The 26,248-nt window shown below is 38.6% G+C and overlaps 1 protein-coding gene across 1 annotated transcript; it reads right to left on the reverse strand.

Annotated features, from left to right (window-relative positions):
• Positions 1 to 974: 974 nt before the first annotated feature.
• Positions 975 to 18,916, reverse strand: SERINC1 (serine incorporator 1). The gene is made up of 10 exons (XM_026105077.2): positions 18,757 to 18,916; positions 12,656 to 12,817; positions 11,083 to 11,276; positions 7,364 to 7,443; positions 7,037 to 7,174; positions 5,869 to 6,038; positions 5,654 to 5,744; positions 4,356 to 4,497; positions 3,998 to 4,228; positions 975 to 2,624 (listed from the first exon to the last, which is right to left on the reverse strand). Exons 1-10 carry the CDS (start codon positions 18,793 to 18,795, stop codon positions 2,486 to 2,488), a joined length of 1,386 nt encoding a protein of 461 aa, XP_025960862.1. The 5' UTR covers positions 18,796 to 18,916; the 3' UTR covers positions 975 to 2,485.
• Positions 18,917 to 26,248: the final 7,332 nt, after the last annotated feature.

The raw sequence follows: 26,248 nt of genomic DNA on the forward strand, positions 1-26,248 counted from the left end.
GTAGTAAATGTAGAAAATTTTATACACTTCTGGCAGTATACAACTAACTTTTTTCCTTCATGTTTGTTTTCATACTTGCTAGTGCAGAGCTCAGTAGCCTTGCTTTCATTGCAAGAGCTTTAACCTACTCACTTTGAAAAGTTTGCACAGAGCTTCCCTCCCTGCCTTATTAAGCCTTCAATATTAACAGTCAAGTGAAGTGAATGGACTGTATAGCATTAAAACAACCACTTCAGCATTTAACTAGGTAAACCCAAGCCATGCCAAGGGCAGGTTCAGCTGAATACACATCTTGTTTATACTAAATCAGGAAGTCTGAGAAATTACAGGCTACAAATAGAAGTAGTCAATCTAATTGAAGATGAAAAGTCTGTTCCCCTTTTGCCCTCAAACTTGCACATGTGGAGCTTTCAAAAGCTCCAGCATGTGAGATGTCCCAGTGAAGCAAGAAATGACTTTATTAACCCCTTCATACAAGTAACATGAAAAACACTTTGCACAGTACTACTCAAAATTCCCTTTTTTAAAGGAATAACTTAGGCATAGAAGTAGCTGAATGTGTTGGTGCTTAGGTGCTGCTGTATTAGAACTGCTTCTCAGGTGTATTACCTAAACTTGCAAAAAACAGGTTTCAGACACAAGACAACGCAACAGTTGAAGGAGAAGTGCATTGCAAGTATGTTAATGGTTTTCATGTTAATGGTTTCAGTGGGATAGCTGCAAAGGGCACAGGGAGACTAGCTGCCTCAAACCTTTATATAGGTATAGAGATATATATATATATCTCTATACCTATCTCCCAGCCAGGACTAAGAACTATATTTCTTACAGATGTACTTTGCAGTGTCATCAGTTGTTACGTCTCAGCTGAAAAGTGCCTTTAAATGCCCCAGGAATATAAGATTAGAATACAGTACAAACTCATATACTATCCTTTGTTTGGCAATAGTATGAGATCAAGAGCATTAGACATCTTCATCCAAATTTATTTATTAATAGGTAATAACATGTTCAAAATTACTAAACATCTTTATTAATCACTTCATTACCATTTTGAGTTTGACTGACATGTCAGACTTCTTCAGTAAATGTCAGTGTCTAGGAGCAGATTTAAAATAAAAGCTTACAGAATTAGCAACATGTAGTATAAACACCACAGTTGGAGGAGATCACGATGACAACTGCTAAAGGTTTAGGGTCACTCCCAATCAGACTGCTAGTCTCAAGATGTAACAAGTAACAGAAATATATAAATAATGCAGCTTACATACTTCAATTACAAAGCAGCAAGTACAAAAGCATTTAAGATTTTGTAACTGCACAGAACTATACAATAAAAAGAAGAAAAAAAAAAAAACCACAGATCTAATGTATTTCATGCCTAGAATTAGACTTTCTAGGCCCAAGTCCATCTCTGGCAATGGACTTGCCAGGGACAGCAAGCAAAATCTCTAACACATTAAAACATTTCAGATTTTAGAGCCCCCAAATATATTAAGAAACACTTTTCTTGAAGTCTTAGTTAATGTAAGCCTCCTTTACTTACTACAATTCCAGTCTTCCTTTTCCTCTTTTTTTTCTAAACCATAATACCCTCAAAGTTTCCTCTGATGGGCCTACAGTTTTCACCACTCAGCTCCTTGCAACCTTTATGATTTTAAGTTAGCCAAGAAAAAAAATGGCACACCAAACAGCAATAAATTACAGCAGAGCTATCCTATCTAAGCTATTTAAAAAAAATATTACATAGATGCATATTGTAAACAGGTGCCTTAAAACATGCTTCTGACCATGATACCAGGAATTGCTTCTTTTCCAGGGTGTCCTTGTGTCTGCAGTAGGGCACATCAGACCCAACAGCACCAAGGGGGACATTAAGCTTCTTTGCAACTTTAGGTGCAAGTTTCTCCATTTAACATTTGTACCAAAGGTATTATTGCCCTCAATACAGGAAAAAGTCAGGCTTTTAAGTGCCAAAATAATGCAAAGTGTCCAGTAAACTCTAACATGCATGGTTTTGAGTCTTAACAATGCCTATACAAGACTTCAAAAATCAAGGCAACAGGGATTATCAAAGGCAGCCCCTCCTTTGCTTGCAATGTCTGCTCTAATACTGTTTTGTTACATTACCTAATTAACACTTGCACTGTTTGCGTTTTTCATTTTAGTATTTAATGCAATTGGTGGTGGGGGAGGGAAGCTACTTCCAGAAGTCTTGATCTTATACCTAATGCTACTGAAGCACAGAATGTAGGAGTAATTCTATGAAAACCATCATCGCAGCAATTGTCACCGAGCTCAGCTAGAAAAAGTCATTTAGTAAAATGACAAAACCACATGATTCAAGGTAATCATGCAGAATAAAGCAGGGTATACTACCTGGATAGCGCACACACACATACACACATGTATTTACAACTACACAATAGTCTGGAATACTGTTCATTTCAAAGACAAGGTGAATCTAACACAACCTCTCTGGAGCCTAGTCAAAGTCACGATTCGTTAGAACCAGTGGTGCAACCAGAGTCCACACGTACAGCACAATGCCAATCCAGCTGGAAGATATCTTCACCCAGACGGATGGCCATTTGCTGGTCATTGTCTCATAAGAAGAATCCGGACTACAAAAGAAGGAAAAGAAAAAACGTCACTTGTGATTTTTGTTTTAACATGACAGACTAGTGTAATAAGTCACTCTTCAACATTTCATTTTCACAGTATATTCATTTTCACTTTGACTCAACACCTCCAAGAATACCTTCTCTACCCTCCTCCTACCAGGCAGTTCGAGCCAATCTGTATGAAAACTTCATTGGCAGCAACTGCCTTTTTCTGCCTACTGCTTTCATGCTTAGCAAACATGGAGATCCCCTCTATACTCCCAGAGCAGCAGCAACATATAAAAGCTCAAAACCAAAAGACATACACTCTGAATTGGACTAGCGAGGTGAGAAATCAGTTCATTTTTTTATCCAAGCAAAAGCTACTGAAGACATGAAAGCAAGCAAACAGTTTTGTACTCCCCCTTCTGCAAAATTTGGGCAATTGAACTTTCAGCTTTTCTAAAGTTATCATACATATAATTATGTCAAACAGAAAGCCATTTGGGGGTCAGGAAAGGGGGGAGCCTTTCTTTTATACAGTTAAGTAACTGTAAGGAATCTCTGAGCACATCTACGGAGAGACAGAAGTTGAATACCATTTATAGGCATTAAAAAAAAAAAAAAAAAAAAAAAAAAAAAAAAAAGAGCATTTTCACTTGTCAGAAGATGCCCCCTAAAAGAATTAATAAACCTGACCCAAACAAGGCCACAAAACAAATCCACAGCAGAACCCCACTAAAAGTTACTTTTTAAGAATATATCTTTCTAGTTTTGCTATTTTGATATAGCATTTATTATTGTATTACAGACTTTCAACCTTTTTAATTCTGAAGGACCTCCATTCAAGCTGTTAACATTAACAGACCAAGTTAACAGAAAGACTATCCCATTAACTCACAATCTGAAGCCTGTAGAAACACACACACACAGAAGGCCATTTTATTGTGAGGATGTTTCAGGGAGCAGACAACTTAATTTCCTTCCACTACTGACCACACATAGCAAATATCTGTGTTTTACGTCTCCTTTTTCCTGCTCTCTGCACCAGATGGAGAGCTAGTGTTTACTTATTTTTAGTAAGTTATTATAAAAAAGTTAAACTCTACCCTGCTCACTTCAACAGGACATATTTCAGCAGTCCAGTGAACCATGAGAATTATCCAAGAAAGCATGGCAGAGGCTTGCAAATAAGACAGACTACTCTTAATTTTCAAATACAACTCATTTACCATAGAGCAAACAGTATGTTTCCTTTGAAAAATTCCAATCAAGACCTACATTCTATTTCAGTTAACTTGTGCCTCCTTCTCCAGCAAGAGACAGCATCTTGTGTACTCATTACTAGTACACTATACTATTACTGTTATAGTATACTATCAAATGCAGATTACCTGTACCAGTTGGTAAGTGTCATCATGATATACAGTGATGCCAGGAAAAGCATGAAATGAAAGAATGAGTAACTGTAAGTAACTCCATCCCTTTCATTATCTATGGCTCGGTGGACATCATCTCCATCATCAAGGGAGCTGTCACTTCTGGGCATGCCATCCTCTATCAGTGTTGATTCATCGCTGGTCAGCATCAGCTTGTTAACTTGGCTGTTATTGGATGTTCGGATGCTGTATTTGACAGGAATGGACACAGTACAATTAACCAAGTAAATTAATAGTATCTGAGAGTCAAAAGTAATAAAAGTTAGTAGGATTTAAAAAAAAAAAAAAAAGAAAAAAGAAAAAAACCCCTTACCTTGAATAGAGAACACACAACAAAAACAAAACCAGTCCTACAATTCCTTGGGCATCCCACCACTGAACTACCTGACCTTGGGATGGAATAGTGGTGGTGTTGTAACCAATGATGCTCAGCAAACTTGGGTTACAGCGCCTGTCTGTTGGGGAAATTACATTAGAAGTTAAACAAAACAAGAGCAGAACAAATATTTAAAAGTACATTTCCACATTGAATGCAACTTTGAGACTATGACAGTTTTAAGGTATAAAAAGATGTGAATCTAGTTTTAGCCCATATATCTAAAGCAGAAAAATTACAGTATACTGTGTCAATATCTGTCTCTTAGAACAGATAAAGGTATTTTTAAAACCTGTAATAAGTTACGCATCAAATGCTCTACTCTTCTACTTCATACAATTAGATGCCACAAAATAAAAGCACCCTCCATATTAAGCTTTTTAAAGCCAGAAATTTTACAGCTAGAAAACAAGTTTGACAACCATATAGTCTAGAGATGGGGTACCAAAGTCATCTCAGAGTCAGAAAATAATGCTAAGTAAGTTTAATATATCAACACTCCCCAACCCACAGCATTCACTGATAACATATAGATGAAACAGTTGAAAGTAGTATCTTATTTCCCCGTAATTACTGCAGTAATTACGTCTCATATCTACACTGTTAAACAGAAGCATAGAAGATTGTCCATAATTAAGACAAAAGGGCCATTTCTATTCTAGAGATCCATTACAAACAGATCAATATTTGGATTTTTTTTTTTTTTTAATCACTGGAATTTCTGAATGTCTGTCCTAAGGAGGAGTTCAGTTGTTTCAGACACAAAAATAATTAAAGCTTTTGTTAATACAAAAAAATCATTAATTAGGAAAAATATGATCAGTTGCATCTCAATCAGCAGGATAAGAAGCCTGGTAGGGAGATGAGCCTTCCATACATCTTGGAAGAGTTCCACTGATCTGTAAAATCTAAGCTTTAGAATAATACAATCCTGCCAATAATTTGTAGAAGTCTTGCATACATTACACATAAGAAAAGTGGAAAAAACAAGTTCTCTCTGAAAAAACTGTATCCTCTTTGGTATTATTACAGAGATGTTTTTTTTTCTTTTTTTTTGGGGGGGGGGGGGGGGGGTGCGTGCAACTACAAAGCAATGGCTCCTGCCTTTAGATCTCACTTGTAACAATGTCATAGTACCTCTTTCTAATATTGCCTTGCAAAGAGTTGAGATAAAATTTACTACTTTTAAAAATTATTTTTTACACTGCAAAGGTGTGTATTGCTGCTACACTTACCTGGTTCATTGGTCATAGCTGACCAAGTCAAATACATTGTATAAATTGTGATCACAGAAGACTGCAGCAAACCAGATCTTGGCTGAGATTCCTTTAAGAAGTAGTCAAAAACAAATCAAGCAATTAATAAAAGGTTTCAGGTATGCTTACACAATGGGTTTGTATTTGAAAATAATACAAAAAAATAAAAAGAATAAAAAGAATTAAAATGATACCTGAATCTTCGGCAGAATTGACATTACAGAGGCACCAATACACAGCAGCATATTGACACTGATGAATGCCTTGTTTTCAGAACAACCTTCTGGATGAGTGTAATAAACATAAAACAATACAATAGCTACAAGAGACAGCAGATAATTGACAGCTGTAGCTGACAGCAGAGCTGTGAAGAGACAAAAAACACAGAGTTAAACTAGTTTAATAATACAGAGTATTAAAATTCAATAAATATTGGATGATCATCAGGTTTTGTATATAATATACAAATACAGAATTAGAGAGCAGCTATGGGCACTAAAACAAAGGAAATATATATTATTTTTTTACTTCGCATTTAAGAGTGCCTAACAGAAAGGGCCCCAATTCTTCTCAATACTTTGAGGTATTAAAAAGACAAACAACACAATGAATGGAAAGCCTAAAGCAATGTTTGATTCTCCAATGTTCTAACAGCAACCAAGAAGAAGAAACATGAAGGAATATATTTACATTAACAATATTTTGAAGCAAAGCTAAGAAACATGAACTTCCCTAATAGAGGGGAAAAATAAAACCTCATTTCCAAATTCTTTCTTATTTTAAGGAGTAAACTGAAGTGGCTGTTATAAAAAGTTAGGCTGTGCTGTTTTTTTAAATGACTTAGAGTCATTTCAGATATAATTTAAATTAACATGTCATTTCTCCAGTGGGATGACTTGTACTCTTCTTCACTATCTTGGCCTTTCATTCACTGTATACCTTAGAGGAATGACCAACAGGCAGACAAAGAAAAATCATTTCCCTATGATGCTTACACTCAACATGAAATTAACAGGCTTGTTTATTTTTAGTCAGCACTAAGGTGGAACAAAGTCTGCAGCTGAAAAAAAAACCCAAGAACCTACAATTGCCACCTCTCTATCATAAACTGATATCCTATTCCCTGAGAACAGATCTTATCACTCAGATGCTGCTCCCCTCCCCCTACTTTTTTTTTTTTTTTTTTTTAACTTGACATCTGAAGGACAGCAAGATAATGGTGCTGAACTACAGCATCTTAGAAAAAGCTACTTATGCACAAAACCACTCTTTTGCAATCCAGTAAAATGCATTGCTCAGGGATTTATGTACTCAGTATACAATGAAACATACAATTCTTAGTTGTAATATAGTCTCCTTTACCTGCATACCAGCATCTTGAGTTTCCTTCCTCCATTTTTTCAACCCAAGATTCATTCCACGAGTGAGCAAAGTCAATAAGCAAGACCAGCTGAATAAGAATAAAGCAGAAGGCTCCAGCCATGCCTACGTAAAACCACACTACAAGAGAGAAATAAAGCAAAACCAGTTCAGAACCATAGATATCTTACCCTCTCTCAATGTCCGTCTTTAAACATAGACTGTATTTATGCAGCTGCAGTAAAAAACTAAGATATTAGCATGCACTTAATTTTCTTTTAAAACAATTATGACTGTACTATGATACAATAGAAGGCAATATTCTCCTACCAGTAGTAAACGGTCCCTCCGGGATGAAGAAGGCTCCAACGCTAATTGCTAGTGCTGTTGCAAATTTAAAGAACCAGAATCTAAAGAATGAAAGAAAGAAGTTGGGCAACCATTAAAGTCTGATGTACTTTGCAAAATCTCAAAAGTACACAAAAGCAGTGAACTTTAAAACCTTGTCACTCACATCCTTACAGTTTTTTTTAAACTAATTTTTATCTTACTTCTTTTGAAATAAGACAAAAATCTTGTCTATTTTTTTCCTAGAAAACAGTGCTTTCTAGAAAACAATGCTTAAACTGTGGTAGACTAACAGAGTATGACACTTATTTTCCATAGCTATCCCACTGACATACTATACATGAAACTAGGGTGGAATATAATTTTAAGATTTTTTTTTTTTAATTGCACTTTTGGGGAAAGGAGCTGGGTTTGGTTTTTTTGTTTGTTTTGCTTTATGAAGCACAGTATTTATAAAGCAAGTCATACTTTTAATGAAAAATTGCAACAACGCACCTTAAGCCCATCACTTAGCTGCCAAAATAACTGTTTCAATTGGATAACTGACTTTTTTTTAACAAATTAAAATATCTAAGTTGTTTATCTCTGTTTAAACCTAATGGATGGGGAGCACATCAGTAATACTCTAGGACTGTTTCCACACTCCTATTTTACAAAGATTCTGTCAAATGCAAGACTACACGACTTGACATGGTAGTAACAGGAAAACGAGCAGCCCTGCAATATTCACATGACGGTGCTGGAGACTTGGAAGGCAAATCACTGCGCACAGATGTATCTGACTTAAAATACCCTAAGTAAGAAGTAGGGAAGAAGCAAAGAATGTTTCTTCTGAAGACTTAAGTTGCCATAAAAGCAAAAAGAAGCCTAAGCAAGTCATGAGTAAGCTTGGGAGAAAAATTAGAAGGTTTATAACCAGAACAGTAAGATTACTGAAGTGCCCACACATCAGAGTAATGGGTACAAAAATCCTACCTATTTTTAGCATCAAAACCGAAAAGGTAGAAGGTATGGTTGGCACCTATAATGAGAGCAAACTCTATGCTGGAGTTCCCCATCAGTCCCACTTTGGTTCCCATGAGACAGAAACATGCCAAAAGCCCAGATTCTTCCCACCTGACTTCAGACACTTTAGGCCTACATCAGATGGAGATTTATGACAGCAAGAAAACTAAAGGGTTCATCCTTGACAGAAAAGCCGTGATGAAATTCTAAGCCCATGTTCCAAAGCAGTAGCACTGGATTTTTTCCAGTAAAAACATGCACTCATGCACAAACAAAACAGTTCAGATGTTTCTAGATTTTCCTAGAAAGAAGACAAGGAACTATTTTCACCAAAGATTCTCCCCACCCCAAATACAGACCGTGTTCAAATATGCTGCAGGGGGAACTTTAATTGAAAAATTACGCCCAGCAAAACTTTAAGGTGAAGGCAATTTTTTGTGACCACAGAGACCGGCAGCTCCAAATATAAGCCAACACCAACTACATGTACTTCAAAACTGAATATAACACAGACATACACCACAGCCCAAGCAATAAGCAGTAGTGTCCAACAGCAGCATGTTTCTCAAATTTTCTATCCCCTCACATCTTTTCATATGCTTTGGACACCATTATCTGATTGTAACAACCAGAAGGAAAGATTACACTGCTTCAGAGGAATAAAATTAATTGCGTGGAGAGGAACTATGTGAAATGAAAAGTGCAGAATGTTAAAAAAAAAAAAAAAAAAAAAGGATTATGGTGAGATACAAAAAAGGTGACCAAATCCAGTTGCAAAGCTGAATTGGCTTAGAACATTTATTCTATAATCCATACCCTACTAAAACTAGTTTTTGAATCCATACATGGGAATTTCTATACCAATGTCATTCTCGATCACAGAAATAAGAAAGGTTCCAGTTTGCCTATATTTTATCTCTAATTCCAGACCTTTTCAAAGGATGTTAATGCTCTATCCATACAGCTTGCATGACAGCTGAAAAGAATACTTATCTGAAATAATAACTCACAGTTGCTATGCATTCAATGCAAGCCAGCAACAATCCTCTGAATACATTAAAATTGAGGGGTTTTTTTTTAATCCTAATGCAAGAAACCATTCTATTTGCTGTTACAAAAGCAAAGAAAGTACACGCTGGCACCAGACCACATCTACTGGGTTTAACTTACATGCAAGTGCAGAAAAGTTAGTAGGTATACATGGGCAAACATAACATTCTGAATTCTTCAAGTCATTGACAGAAAGATTACAGTGCGAAGTATTACTGAAGATTCAAGTAATTCCAAAAATAAAAGCTATGATTTTACATGTAGATATGTCACATGAAGTATGGCTGCCTCAGCTTTCACTACGTATGAGGAAAAGGAGGTTCAAAATTTCAACATGGTGTTTAAACACCTTCGTAGACTGATCGCTATCAGGTGTTTCAGTAATTATTGTAAAAAAATTAAATGCAAAGTATTGATATAGAACATACCTGACCAATTTTATTCTTGCTTGTAACAAGCATGCTCTAAATTGACAATTATCTGTGGAGGTACTGGAAAGATTGAAGGGTACGCTCTCTGAACAAAAGGGGGGGGGGGGGGGGAAAAAAAGGCTGAACTGAGCTACCACTGCTAATGCATCACCCCCAAAGCTATGTTACCAGTACTGTACCCAGCATCTCTTTCTTTAGACCTAAAGAAACAAAATATGTAACTAAGCAATATTTTGCTCAGTTATTTTCTCTTGCCCTACAGAAATCATTTTGAAATTATTACTCATTTTATGCTAGAGATTCTTAATATTCTTGTTATACTGAATATAAAATAAAATAAAATGTCCTCTCTATCTTTATGGCTCAGCTATTTACAGTTCCGCGTTAAGTTTAACCATCTTGAAGACAGCAGTGGTCTGAGCAATCTGTGATCACTGAGACTAAGCATCACAAATGGTTTTAGGCATTTTCTGCCATGTCCTATCACAAAAATTTGCATCTCCCTGGTTTAAGAAGTTACACTGCACATAAATTCAGCCCGGAAGAAAACTATCACTTGAATCAACCTGCAAACTGAAATTCCGCTATAGTCTTAAGATTTATAATCTTAGCTGTAACAGAACAGAAAAGGAAAAATTGTGAAGCTCAGAAACTAAATACATACATCACTTTTCTTTATGCAAAGGAAGAGACCAAAGAGAAGAGAGCAGAGGTGGAAGAGATATGGAAAATAAACTAAATAATAATTCTATCCCTTTGTTCATTTTCAAAATAAAACTGCTCAGCTAAGAGCAAGCCCTTACAAACATCAAAGTTAAGAGGAACATAATTCCTAGTGGACAGATGAGGCTTTTATAAGCTTTTTACATGCGGAAACATCACTGGAATGAAACTTAATACCATTATGCACCTTTGAATTTTGTCTTCTTTGGACAAAAGCAGAACCTCTAACCTTGGGAAACCTCCGGACAGGTTACCCATTGTCACAGTTGAGACTCTGAAAACTGACAGCTACGTGCATCTTTTCCTCTTTATAAAAATTAATCTGGCATGTCTAAGAACTCAAATAACTCTGAATGCCCTCTACTGCAACAAGACTCTCCTAGCTACTAAGAAATTCTTTGCTGCTGAACAGTAGATTTGCTTGGCCACGGGCTTTATTTTCACCGTAGCTGTATCACACATACTATCTCAGTTCTCATTTCTGTATCTTACCCATTGTGCACCGCTGCTCTTGGGTCATTGCTGCTCTTCACTTTGATCATCAACAAGGAGAAGAGAAGAAAGAACATGGCCATACCAAAGCACACACGGTACACTGCTTTGTAACCAACTAACACATCACAATTCACATGGCCATGCACACCGGGAAGAGTTGTTCCGATCCCTCCATCACAAAATCCAGGAATCTGTGATTAACACAAAATATTTCAGTGATCCGTAAAAGGCCTTATGTCAGCAAAAACATATTAGCAAAAATATTAGTATACAATTAACATTGTAACATTATGCAACCACTATGCATTGCTACAGAACACAATACGGTGTGATACTGCAGCTGTATAATTACAAACACAATCTAACCAGAATATTAAACCCACTCAAAGAAAAAAAAAAATCCCACGAAGGTAAATTCTCAGCAAAAACAAATCCTCCTGATAATAAGATTTATTTTTTAATCAATTTCAGAGGTTCTCAAAGAAATGCAGTTTCCACTTTTTGATCTGAATCAGGAAATAATGAGTAAAAGAATTAGAGTACATTTATCTTGACAACTACTATCAATTTCATGACTTAGCTAACAGAAGGCAGCCTGCTTACATCTCTTTAAAACAGAAACAACCTCCTCCCAAAAGGTAACATTATAATCAGTTAGAAGCATCCATAACAATCAAAAGGGCTGAGAAAATCCTTTCCAGTCACATCCAGGACATGGGCAAGATCTCTCTGAACTTAAATAAATCACATTTTAAGATGCTGTAATATTTCTTGTACAGGTGGCTAGTACGGCTCTCACTCAAGCTTTAATGTGGTTACTATATCACAGTGAAATAAACATTTACAGATTTATCATTTTTACGGAGGCAAAGCAAAAGCATGCCTATCAGAAGTTGCTATCTACTAGAGAAAATTCAAGAAAGAACAAAATAAAGTCTAATAGAACCAAAGAAAATGCAACTGGAGTTCAATTAAACCTATAAACTCTCCTGCAACTAGTAAGTTACCATTCCATAAGTTCATGTACCATCATATCATCATATAACTAATAAACTGTAAACTCATATGAGCACCTCCTGTTATCATTAATGAAAAAATATTTTCTTCATTCATTTGCAAGGACTTTAAAATAAAATTTTAAATAGTACGGCACAATGTAACTGGAAGATATATTATCTTAACTTGTGATTATTTTTCACTCTTTTATATTGTTATTAGTAGCTATTGAAATCAATTAAGGACTGCAAATACAAGCATCTCGATAATATATTAAAGAACTCCACACATATAAATAACATTTTCTTGTTTGATACACAAATGTATTTTTTGAGCTGTTAATGAAGAGGTGCAACTTTATTTCTAAATACTGCTATTCATCTGTACAGTGCTCCCAAGAGTCCTTTGCTTATACTTAATCATATATAATCAAGTTAAATGGTGACTGTAAAGCACAGGTGGCAGTAAAATTATGTACTTCCAGGTGAAACCTATGCTTTTAGGATGTCACTTAGAACTGATCTAAGACATCGGTTTTTAAAAAAAAAACATGTTACAATAGACGTAACCTAACCTTCTTCAGCTGCTCTTCCATTCCTGGTATTAACATCACACAGGCAACACTCACACCAAGAAGTAAAAAGAATGCGTAAATCAGCCTAGTTATGGTGGAGTTGTTTCCACTGGGGCAGCATCGGCAGAGCAGGCATGGGGCACTTCCACAGAGACACGGTATCTGACAGAGAAACAGAATGTAAAGTTCTTTAGAGTTTTGTATTACCAGATTTCAGTAATTAATCAGGCTGTGCAGATCATCAGAAGTTATTACAGAAAGCATCTCATCCCATACATCTCATCATTAGTGCAAGTTAAGTCCTTGTGACATGTTACAGAACCTCCTAACCACCTTGGTAGTACTTCCTAATGCACCACTGCACAGCAAAGATTATTTTTCTGACTCAGAAGCAATCATTTACCGACTCAGGGAAAATAAAGATTGGACTTGGTCTTAGTTGTTCACATGAATTTAGCTGAAGTAAAATAAGAATCAAGAGTCATTTTTTGTTAACTACTACATCATCTAAGGAACATGTCTACCACTCCACAGCTATAGAGATTAAATAAATACACTGCAGAAAAGTCTTCTTGGAAGCAGCTGCCACCCAGGTACATCTTCAGCAAGTGAAAAAAAAGAGAATGATTCATGCAAAATATTCTTTTCAACAAATGTATTTTATTTCTGTTTAGAGAGAAATTATTTCGCCTAAAAATATACGGGAAATCTCAACAAGCAAGCAGTTAATAGCCAAGTTTTGGAGGCCACGTATGTTACAGTTACCAGTGTGAGGACTAAGCAGGGCACAGCTGTTTTCCTTGGCACAGTTGCCACCTCTTTCATTAAGCAAGTGCTGTTCCATTTCAACTGCAACAAAACACTCAACCTCTTACAGAGTTACTGAACTGCTGTAAAACCTAGCTTCTATCCTACCACATATTCAGGTACATCTCTGTCAGGAGATAAAAACATAGGTGTTAATTATTACATGAAAGACACCCAGTCACATAAGAAAATATGAGTGGTCACATTGTCAGATGACCAACATGTCAATCAGGCAAGATGGCAGGCGTGTGTCTGTTAAAGAATAGTGAATTGAAACTGTCTAGAAATGGCTGCTTAGCACAACTTATATAAAACTTGCTTAGCATGAGTGGCTAGATTTGCTGAAGCCTTAGGCCAAGCGTGGGAAAAGTAACTAATCTTTACTTAGTTTAATAAAAAATAGTGCCTCAGAGCTCGTTCAGGCTGGGAAGATAAGGGAGCCACATGCAGTCTGCACACCTGTGTCACCGACTCCGAGAGGGAAGACGACAAAGCAATGGGGAAAAATAAGACCTTGGGAGACAACTGCCAGACCCAACAAAAACAGAGGTACAACCGTCAGCAGAGACTGCAAAAAACAAGAATAAGGAGAAAAACAGCTTGCCTCAGAATGACGATGAGACCCAATGAGGAGCAGGAGACCCCAGACCAAAAAATTATTATTGGTCTAATTATCGCGTGAGGGGTGGGAAATGTAAGTCGAAAAGACTAAAATTACCCAGAATTTGTTTATCTTAGGGTCCCTCTTCGGAGGCACCCAGCTCGAGCTGTAATTACGGCACGCGCGTGATTAAAATTATCTGATTTATTTTGATTTGACTCTGAACTTTTCTGCGGGAACGTAGGGTCGAGCCCTGTTATGGTGGCCGACAAGCCTAATTTCCATAACAGTGTCAGAGGAGAGTTTAGTCATACGACAAGCAACATTCCAGTGGGTGAATGCTGCTGCTGGGAAGGCCATGGGGCTTGAAGCAAAGAGCAGATGGACCATGAGAATGCTCTCAGCAGTCTTCTGAGAAGCCTTCAGGTAAAAGATCAGATCATCTGTTCCGACAGGTTCAACCAGACCCACATGCTAGAAACTAGGTCCCTCATTTTAAATAATTTCCTTGTTTTTTTTTTTTTCAAGGATGGAGGAGCCAAGAATTTTCACTCTACTATGCTACAGAATCATTTTTAATTGAGTGAACTTCATAATTAAAAGTTGCTTTGCTAAAAGTAAACCTATCTAGATTTTCATTGTAACTACTTCAGCATGTAAAAGACAAGCATATCATCTATTTTTATCTTTTTTGCCTCTACTCAGTATCATTACAGCACAAAGCGTACGAAGGTGTTCATAGCAAGCAACTACATTAAGGGCATCTACGCTTAGTAAGCAGGAAATGTATTGCAAATATTAGATTAGTACGTATCAGCACTTCATAGCACTAATGTATTACACTATCTCCTGCCCCATCACTTCTCTAGTGAAGAATGTTTCTGTCTGCACTCAAAACTTACTTTAACTTATCCTGCCTGCAGTACCACTTTTGAAGATACCATTGAATAAACGGTTGAACTTCGCAACACAGGACTTCAGCCTGGCTTCATGGGCTGCAGAAAACTCAGTGCAAGGACTGTTGGGTGTAAGAGTCACTTCTCCGGAGAATCCCCATGTTAAATTGTTTATTAAATGCTCCTAATTGGAGCAACTTCCTTCCGACTGCATCAAAGAGAACACACAGGAAGTGTGTGTGCACACAGGAGGCCGGCCGGCAGTGCCTGAGATAAAGATGACTATCTCCTCCCCACTGGGAGGCAACATGCCCAAAACGAGACAGTGTATCTCATTTAATTTTAAGTGTCTGAGCGCCAGCATCAGCTTTTGTAACATTCTGTCCCAAAACAGCTCATAATCAAATTCTTACCAGCTGTAATCAGGCGCCCCTGAAAAAGAAACCCCTTTTCATACAAGTTGGCTACTTCTGCAAGGAATCATGTTACAGCCTTGGAGTCCCTCCTTCTTTTGGCAAGACAGAATATATACTATTATAATAACATATTATTATTATTATACTATTGGCAAAAATATTTTTAACAAGTAATAGATTTCAAAAAGAACAGAGAGTCAAGAACATTCTGTCCATGAAATTCAGTTAATCAGCAGAGGAAGTAAGAATACAGTTTGTGTCACTTTCTTTAAATTCAGAGCACTTCTGTTAAAAAAAAAAAAAAAATAGTTTTTTCCAGAACAGCAGCTACAGTACAAACAGTAAGATACTACTAGATCAAAGCTTAAAGTTAACCCCTCTGGTGAAGTTCTGCATAGTCATAGATATGGACAGAGAGCTACTGGCTGATTAGGTTTTAGTCTGTGTTCTTAAGGAAGCTAGGATAAGAATTAATAAATCATGACCGCATAAATCTTTTGCCATCCAATAGCTTTTGAACCTACCGACCAATTTACATTCCAGTATGCTTTTGAGAAAAATCTGCAGCTCAGTGGAGTTCACTGAGGAAAATGAAGAAATTATGACCCACACACTTATTTTGGCAGCATCAACTGGAGAGATGAGTTAATTCATGCTTGCCAAAGTAACCACTTCGTTCTCTAGGCCAGTGGAAATTGCAGGAAGAACACGTAGCAAGATGAATATTGCAAAACACAGATGGAAAGAAAAAATACACAAATCCACTGAAAGTCAAGTGTTACTGCTTCTGATACACCCAGGACAAGTTTTTAATATCAAATGTAATCTCCTTACTAAGGTAAAGACTATATGATTACATACAGAATTAGCTGCCTGCAAGAACACTAAGCCCCCCCCACTGGGCCTAGTCAGGTTTCAGCTACATCATCCCTACTCACATGCTTAAAGGAACTGATTCAATCAAGATCGTTGTCTGGTTAAAGAATATTAAGGCGAGGGAAGCAGCAGTTGAGCCATTTCACTACAATACAGGCAAAGCACAGCAGAGAGAAGACAGAAGGACTGACCGAACAATCTAGGCAATTTGGATCAGAAACTTTTAGCTGAGATGACAATGCTTCTGAGGACCTTTTCCCCCTCCTCTCTCAGGCTCATCTTTGCTCTTAACATTAAACCAAAACGTTGCATGACCAGCACACAGTTCAATGTAGGGCAGAATTACGTTAAGCAATAACAAGATGCAAAGCTGAATCCAGAAGAAATAAAGGTATGAGGTCTGATACTGAGATCAGTTACTCAAAACAGCTGTCTGGCACAACACATGGTCTTGCAGAGAAACTACACAATAGAAGCAATGCTAGTGCAGCATCTTTCAGGACAAATCAGGAGTAGGTCTCCTAGCAATGGCATAGTTCTGCACTAGCACAAACTCCACTGCTTCTGGTTTTCCTGCTACCTCACCCTTACTGCTTGTTTCTCATCCAAAGTCATGAGCTGTGTTTATACAGACATGTCCTTAGAGACCAGAGATGCAAGCAGATTCCTGCTATGAGAACTATCATACACTTCAAAGCATTGATGAGCTGTGAATTTAACTAAGGAAAGAAAAATAAACACTTTAAAACCATTAGCCAAAAAAAAAAAAAAAAGGACTGATTTGTTTGGGCACTCGAAGGGAAGGGATGAGAAGGGAGTTATCCACAGCAAATCCAATTTAATCAGGATCACACACTTATGTAAATTATTTGATTTTAAAGACTTAGCTGAATCTGAAGCACTTCTCTATACAGAAATGAACATTCAAGACCAAGCATAAAGGGGCACTTTATGCACTACAAGCCCCAGTCAGTTACTTGAAAGCCTGTTTATGCACTTGAACATTCAATCTGTTAACTCAAGTATTTAAATTAAACCATACAATTATACTGTCACTTAGTATTTCACAATAATTAAGAATTTTAAAGTTAACTACATTCTGCTACTAATATAAAACCTATCTGCCTAACCCATTAAGTGGTGTTTAAAATGTTAATCAAAGAGAGCTGAATACAGCCAGTGCTTCTTTAGCAGGTTATTATCAGTGTTTTAGTAGCTTATTTACATTTTTATCAGCCTGGAAGCTTAGCTTTTACCCAATAATTTACCAATTCTATGATCACTTCGTAGAATTTAGATGGGGAAACCGAGGAATTAAATAGCATCCCTCTAGTTAAATACCCTACTCTACTAGGAGAGCCGAAGTTCATATGTTTTGTTCCATTACAGCACAAAAAAATAGGAGTCTGAATCAATGCGAGGTTTTATGAGACCACTAAGTTTTCTGTATGAACTCCTGGTTAAATATATACAAATTCATTTAAGCCAAGAACAGTACCATGTTTTTGATACTGAAAAATTTAGGTTTTCAAATCCCACTGACATTTTTATCCCAAATGTCTGAGTCATAACCCACACAATTGTATCTATTTGCATAAGAAGTAGAATTGCAAAGATATTTGATAACTTAAGGATAATAAAACGATAACACCTCAGTGGGGAAGATCATCTGTGCACAATCTCTAACGACTTCTGTGTTTTTCTGCATGGTATTAACAGTTTTAAGAGCCATTTCAACCTAGTATTTCCGAGCATTCAGCAACAACACTTGACAATGCTCAGTAAGAGGGTGACATCACTGCAGACTACCGTGCAAAAAGATGCCTCGATAAGACAAAGATGTTACAAAGGGTGGAGCTGCTCAGAGACATACAGAAAAGGCATTCAATGCATTTACTAGGATCAACGCAGGGAAATATACGATTTTTATTCTTCCCGAAATAAATGAAGAACTATACGTAAGCGTTTGGGAAGATTTTTACTCCTATTACATATTTGAGAGGTTAAAAAAAAAAAAAAAAAAGCGGAATCGGTAACGCCTCCCACCACACGGTAAGGCGGACTAAGAAAGGAGGGGCAGCACGGCGGCCCGGCCCACCCGAAGGAGCGCGGAGCTCCCCCTCGGCCCAGCGAAGCGCCGCCGGCGGATCCCGGGGGCGGCCCCAGGGTGGGGGAAGGCCTAGCGCGGGGGCGCACCCACTTCTCCCTGCCTGGCGGCGCTGACGGCCCTCCCGGGAGGGGCGGGGAAGGCCGCCCGGGGCGGAGAAAACCTGCGGGGGACCGCGGAGGGGGCGGGGGGCGCCGCGGTGAGAGAGGGGGGCGCAGCCCCCGCGCTTGCCGAGCGGCGGAGGCAGCGCCACAGGCGCCCCCGCCCCTGCTGGGGACAAAGGCCCGGGGGAGCCGCCGGCAGCGCGGGGCCGGCTCCGCGTCAGGGGAGGGAGGGAGGGCAAGGAGGGGAAGAGAGAGGAGGGAGTCGCCGCGCCGCGCCCGCCATGCCCGCGTTACCCAGCTCGCCACGGAGCAGAGGCCCAGGACGCCGCCCATGATGCGCGGCAGGCTCCGGCTCCCCCAAGATGGAAGCGCCGCGGCCCCTCGTTCTCGACGGGCTTGTTTACGCCTCACAGAGGCGCTTCCGGCTGCTCTGACGGCAGCGCCGAACGTCACTTCCGGAGGGAGGCAGAGGGGTGGGGCGGCGGCGGTTGGGTGCTGCGGCGCTGTGAGGAGCCGGCCGTTTGGCTCGGTGCTGGGTGCGGCCGTGCCCCCGGCAGTGCCCGGGCAGGACAGGCGGCAGCCTCCTCCTTCCTGGGCCTGTGCCTGGCCCCTGCCCCCACGGCCCTTGAGGAAGACGGATTTGTGTGCCCGGAGTGGCGCGTTTGCGGCAGCGCAGGGGCCCCGTCTGCCCCTGCGTCGCTGCCTCTCTCCGTGTCGTACCTGCTGTTAGGGAGCAGCGTTCTGGTTTGAGGCGCTGTGTACACAAGTCATCCAGGTCAATAAAAAAGCATCCCTGAGCATGTGGGGCGCTTCTGTGTAAAAAACCATCTGTAGCTTCACCTGCAGTCTCCTGGGTGAACACTGTGGCATTACCATGGCTTTCCCACATTCCCAGTGAGATACTTTTCAGGGGGGAATTTGAGGTAAAGTAGCTGCAGGGGCAGAACCATGCCACTCAATGACATTTTAAGAACTTGTTAAGCAGGATGGTATAGTGGGTGGGTAGCAATTGCCGTGCCAAGGTCTCTATTCCACAGCACACTCCTACGAATCCAGGCTTCTGCCACTCTGCCCCAGCCCTGGGTCTTGCTGTATGGGGCACCATGACCCCAGAGCATGGAATGTGCCTGGACCTGGGCCGGCAGCCCAGCTCCTACATGTAAGTCTTCCACTGAGGGCTCAGGCCCTCTACACAGTGTCAGAGATGTGTGTATGGGTTGCTTTCACTATGGCTTACTAATCTAGATGGTCAGCATGATCCACCAGTGGCTTTACTGGCCACGTCGCCCCACGTCAATCTCTTTGATTCCCTTCAAAAAGAAAACTAATCAGCTGTTGTCACCTGCATTTCTATCACTTTCTGATTTACTTCCCCAAATCAGTTACAAGGATGTAAATTGGCTAAGACTTCATCTGTGCTTCTTCATTTCTTTCTCACACATATTTAAACCACGGTGTACGTAAAAGCAGTCAAGATGTTGTCCAGAGCTTTGGGTAAGCCTCCCCCATAACACTTATCTGTGCTTGGTTTGTTTTCCCAGCACATACGAGAATCATCTAAGGAATCAGAGCTGGGCAGATGTAGTCAAGGTCTCACTTATCTGAGCAATACTTTCAGATAGCCTTCACCGTCTAACAATACCATATAAAATTTTCAGCACATCAAATCTTACTAGTGATCATGGGATGACCAAGGAACTGAAAAATGTACATTTTTTAATAATGCAAGCAATATTAAGAACATCTCACCTGAAAAAATACAATTTATTATTTCATTTATCAAATGTGCTTGAGTATCAGAAAGCAGACATTTAACGAGTAAGGAGAATAAATAATTAAACTGATTTTTAAAGTAAAATACCTAGCAGTATGGAGTAAATAATACATGACTTCATTTTACAAATTAAGAACAAGATTTTGGGGGAATATTTTCATGTCTCTCTCAAGTATAGGTTCTTAATATGTAGTTAATAATGTAGGAAATGACAGTAGCTCAGACTGGATTGTCATGGTGACTCTAAAGTTATCTGTGAATATTGCTACATATATCACTTATTGATTTTTAAAGGTACAAATAGTTTTTAAAGGACCAAATAGTTTACTTGCCAGTGGCCACCAGGATCTGCTTAGCCTGTTACAAATGAGTAACTCTGAGTCTTGTACACATGCACCAGCGTAGACGCAGATGAGCCCTGAAGTGAATGTGTGGGCTTAGCCGTCTTCCCTGCAATCCTGCAGGGAATGTAACGGAATGTTCCCCCCATCAGGTTGTGCAATGGAAGTGAACTTACAGCATTCAACAAGGAATAAAAAAGATATAGGTCATTAAGGCAGCAAGTGCTCTCTTCTCTCCTGCTCCTTATCACTGGAGTAGAAGATTGTGCAGCTGAAGGTGAACCAGGACTTTGGATCTAAAGTACATGTGTTCGCAGACTGGCAATTGGAAGGCAGGCAGATGGGGAAAAATGTTAAAAGTCCCTTTAGTTTTGCCAGTAAATCTTAATGACCACTTCTGTTTGTACATTAATTAGAGCCAATAAAGTGTGCTTTGTTTGTTTTCTAAATAGTACCACCAGGACACCCCAGAAGTCTACAGGCTCAATGGCAGAGGCTGACACTGTGGCTGGCTTTGTGCAATGAACTGGTTTCCTCTTTACTCTCACAAAACAGGAGTCCCTTCCCTCTCCTTTGGGAAACCTTTCCAAAGTCTTCACCTGAGTTTTCATACTGCTTTATTTTGCTTCAGTATTACTGTGTTCTTCATAGTTCACTCTGCTTTTCCATTACAAAAAACTCTGATAGCCAAGACAGCCTGTATTTTCTTCCAGGCCCCCTGACCTCTGTTCTTTCAAATATTAAGTCATGTCAATCTTCTCTGCTTCTGTCACTATTTCTGCTGTCTTATTTGTAGTATCAACTGTGGAAAGATACTGAAACATTATGTACACTTTATTGAATCAAGTCCTCCCCCATCACACATCTGCTCTAAGAAATGGTAAGAAAGAAAATCTTCTACAGGAAATCCTCTTCTGGACTTTAAGTTCTTTTTCAAGTCATATAGCTTGACTGACACCTTTAAATCATAGTTGAAATCTTAGTTGTGTAGAAACTAGCATTTTCTCAGACTTGTTCTTTAGGAGTTTGGAATTTGTTTTGGCTGTTCCTATGCTGCTATGGAAATAGTTAGGACACCGTTTACCTTCCACTATGGTGGTAAAGACTTTCCTTTGTACTGCCGTTTCTTTTAACTAGTTTCCGTTGGTCCACCTACCACTGGAAAACCCTCTTTGAACACTTCTAGTATTGAATTGTTTCTGTGTTTTCTTTGCAGTGCTTCAATTTTACTCATTTTGAAGGAGGGAGGATCCTTCATACTTAGAAATCTGTCTCAGATTGCTCTCCCCATGTGATCTCCTGTTTCCCTGTGAACCTCTTGAGTTTGTATGGATATGAGGATCACAGACATCCATTATTTGAGTAGCTCTCTGAATTCTGGGGGGTGGCGGGTGGGGGGGGGAATAACAGGACCCAAATAGCTTAAATCACTTTTGGGGTTTTTCCAAATAGCTTAAATCACTTTTGGGTTTTTTCTCATCTGTGTTAGCGAGCTTCTTACTAGGAAACTGTGCTCTTCACAAAATGAGGACTTCCTAGACTAGAGACCACCTGTCTATTCCATGGTCTGCACAACTAATTTCCATCAGCTCAGGTCTGTAGGGAGTCCAAAGGTGCATTGTGCATCGCCAGACACTTTTCTTACCTTCTGCAGAAAAGCCAGTTACCATTTTCTCTTCTGACTTCATGTCTTCAGACCACTAAGAGGAAGAGAGAGCTATACAGAACTAGCTATATACTAAACAGACTTATTTTTTACGCAAGGCTTTTCAAATCCATACTTTTCTGTTACTGCTTCAACAAGGTGATAGAGAATCCTGAAAATTGTTCCCTGTCTCTCTGGACAGGAGGTGTACAAGTTGTCTACTTACTTCAAATTCAGAGAGTTTACGCTTCTTGGCATGAATTCTGCCCTCAGCAATTGAGTTACCGCTCATTACATTTGTTGTCTGAAGGAACAAGCAAATAGGAGGCTGGGAACACAGTGCACAGATTATATATCTTGTGGTATATGTCTAGGGTGCGTGGAATAAATCTTACGCTTCCAGTAAGCATCAGTTATGGCACACTATGAATGTGCGTGCAGTATGTGCCCCGTAAGTCCAACACTTATGCAGATAGTTAAGCAGTATAAACATATGTACTATCAATATGTGCTGTGTGAGCAGTTTAACATTTTGTCAAAAGTGTTGAACCTGACGGGTTTTCTGTCCATTTCAGCGTGCATAAGCTGTGAGCATCTGGTACTCCTGGACCCAGGGCATTCCTTCATGAAGTCTGCAGCACAGTACTGTACAGCAGCCTCATGCCTTTCACCATGAACAGACTACCATACATTTCTGAAAAATATAAAAATACCTCCACGACTCCCCAGACAAGATTTCAAAGAAAAAAAAAAAAAAAGGAGAACATGCCTAGGAGAAAAAGAAACAAAAAAACAAAAAACGGAAGGCAGCTCTAGCATCTTCGTACTGTGATGCCAAAATCATATTAAGCAGCAGCATAAAATATTGAGGAGGAAAAGTCTTCAGTCCTCAAAGCTGAAGGAGAAAAACGAGCAAAGCTTTTATTCTGTCGACATAGGCACTGAAACACATGTGACGATACTAACCCCTAGAAGGCAGTGTAACCTAAAGAATAGAAATACTAAGCACGCAAGCACTCGGACAACAGCATTTAAATGGAAATCGGCAGTTCGAAGATATGCTTCTTCGTCTCAACAGTATTAATAGAAAAACAGGCTACAAGGCTGTATTTCCTGGAATAAATCTGTGTACACAGTAAGACTCTAGATTTCACTTAATTTTAAGCCATATTTAAGTGAAATTTTCTACAAAAAAAAAAAAAGAATTTCCCCCCCGCCTTTTATCCTCTAATGAGGAGTTAACCTGGAACAGGTAACACTGAAATAATTTCTGTGATAACAGATTATAATATCCAAGGTTATGTCTGTTTTCAGAGAGGAATGGAGTACAAAAGAATAAAATTCCTGGTTCTGATAGACAGTATGAAGACTCAGAATAGAGATACCTGAAATTAAACAGAGTTCAGAGGATATGTTTTCTAAGGACTGGCATAGATGTTAAGCTGGTACTGATTCAAAGAAATAGACAGGACTATAGAATAAATATTTTTCTTGATCCTTCTCTTACAAGCTTTTTGTTCTAACTACCCATTTGTGCAGATAGAAATCAAATGATGCAATAAATTTAAATGGTGAGGCATTATTATATATTTTTTAACATAATGTTTTGTCATGTCCAAAAATAAATTATTGAATAAAAATTTATGAATGCAGTATACATATTTTTTGTAAATATGTTTAAATTTAAAACTTCTTTAGAAAAGATTAAATAATCTGAAATGGTTTTACATAACTACTATCATGAAACTGAAGAAAAAATCTTCAGATTGTGCAAATTGCTGTCACTCCATCCACAGCAATAGAAGATTAAATGAAGATTCAGTCAAGATTGTTATCAAAGTTCCTATTAAGCCACATCACAGACATTTCAAGTGAGAAAGGATGACTAATTTCTACCCCATTACTGTTATTGTTTGCTTGGAAAAATACTCTGCAGGGATAAATTAACAATACAGTTCCACATCACTACATAATGCTGCATCTTCTTAACAGAAAAAGACAGAAACATTTGTAATAGCATAAAATGCCTTAGATTTGAATGGCATAGTATGGCTCAGTGATTTTAAATATCTGGCATTTTTCAGACTGCTACTGGCATTGTACCTTACAACATCCATTGTGACGGATGCCTTTAGAACCCAATACTGACAACTTTCAATCTATTCCCATCTTGCTTTCCTAGTGGTCTAATGATGCAAACGTTGGTGTTTGTATTATTCATCTTAAGGATAAATCTACAGCAAGCTGTGGAATTCATCAAGGAATGAGTTTTTCCCCTTATTTTTTTTAGCTGGGGAACTTTAGAAGACATAGTTTCCATTTGTCTTCTCAAAAACCATCCTATCTCACTTTATCAGGGAGTCCACATGTACATCTGAGAGGACCTAAGAGACTCAGGACACATAATTGGCATTACATTAGGCGTCTGCTACTCACAAACCTCTGACTGGAGACTTGGTCACACTGGATTCGATGAAGGCATTTTTCAACACACATTTGGAGGGGACCTTGAACTCATGGCTCCCTGAATCCATACTGACAGGCTGTAATTTTTCTTGTATCCTGTTCCCTTGTGTATAAATAAATACTAATCAGTATTACAACAAGAGCAGAGATAGAGAATGCTTTAAAAGCTGCCATATACAACTTTCATATATCACAAGAGATGCTGTTTTAGGCAAACGTACACTGTCAGCAGAATGCTTTATTTGAAATATATCTCACACTTTAACAATAATATGAACTACTTCTCCTCTGGTGAAATGTCAGACTGTTCTGGCCTGTCATATCATTGTGCAGCTGTTTTATAACACTGGAACTGTTACATGCTTTCATCTTCCTGCTGGGAGGCATTCAGTCAGTGAGAGATACCTTGCCCAAATCTTGTTCCTACACCCAGGCTTAATAAAGAAAATATGACTGCTTATACAGAAGCCAAAATAACTTTCCAGTTCTTATATACATGTAACTCTGAAAGCCTGAAAGTACATGATTTATTGGTGACAGCAAGCAATTACAAAGGGTACCAAGATCACCAAAGAGTAGGTACGTTTGCTCTCGCGTAACCATGCATTGAATTCCAGAATTGGCAGTTCTCTTAAAATATCTCATAGTCAACTGGAGGAAAAGCAGATGTCTCCAGAATTTTTTTGCCTAATTTGGGAGTAATGAGGATGTATGTTCAGTGTTCACTTGCTTCTCCTCATTGGAATTTTTTGTTTGCTTTTGCAGGCAGGCATGGCTTCCCTTTGCTCTTACCCTGAGCAGATTTAACAAAAACTAGTTCAGAACTGAAAGCCATATTGTCACCATCTATTTATGTATGTGTAAGTTATCTTAATAGACACACACACTGTTTTTTTTTCTTGTTTCTTTTTTGTGTGTATAGATGTATGTATATACATGCCTCTATGTTACACACTTATGGACATGTACATGTACACAAACATGTGTACATATGTATCTCTACACATTAATATGTTTCTTGAAATGATCTGCCATGGATGTTCATGCCATACCAGCAGTTCAAATGAATTTGTTGGCACTTTATCCTTCATTTTAACACTGTAGACATACAGATTTGTTTTTTACTAATTTCTTCCCATTAGTAATGCCTAACTTAGAACCAAATTCTTTTATAAAATTTTTATAAATCCCCCTCAGCTTCTGAGTGAAATTTACCTGTAGGCCAGAACGTTATGGCACAGGGTCACCTGTCTCCATTGAATTTAAGAGAGCTATATGTGCCAACTAGCATCAGCTAAGCATATGATGATTTGTATATAGGAAGCAGTGCATATAATTACATGAATTTTAAGATTTTTGTTAACTGCATCTCTTTTGACAAATACATGTAAGTGTGGTCTCATCTGAAATAGGCAAGGGAATGTAGGATTAATAAGGATTAATAGACCAGTTTTAAATGAGACAATTTAACTCTGAATGGTCTCAGAGTTTTGTACCTCATAGTTAAGGCCTAGATTAGAGGAAGACAGTGGTCTAGACAGCATCTGCTTAATCTTTTTT

Source organism: Dromaius novaehollandiae, chromosome 3 (genome assembly GCF_036370855.1).
Source record: "Dromaius novaehollandiae isolate bDroNov1 chromosome 3, bDroNov1.hap1, whole genome shotgun sequence".
NCBI lineage: Eukaryota > Metazoa > Chordata > Aves > Casuariiformes > Dromaiidae > Dromaius > Dromaius novaehollandiae.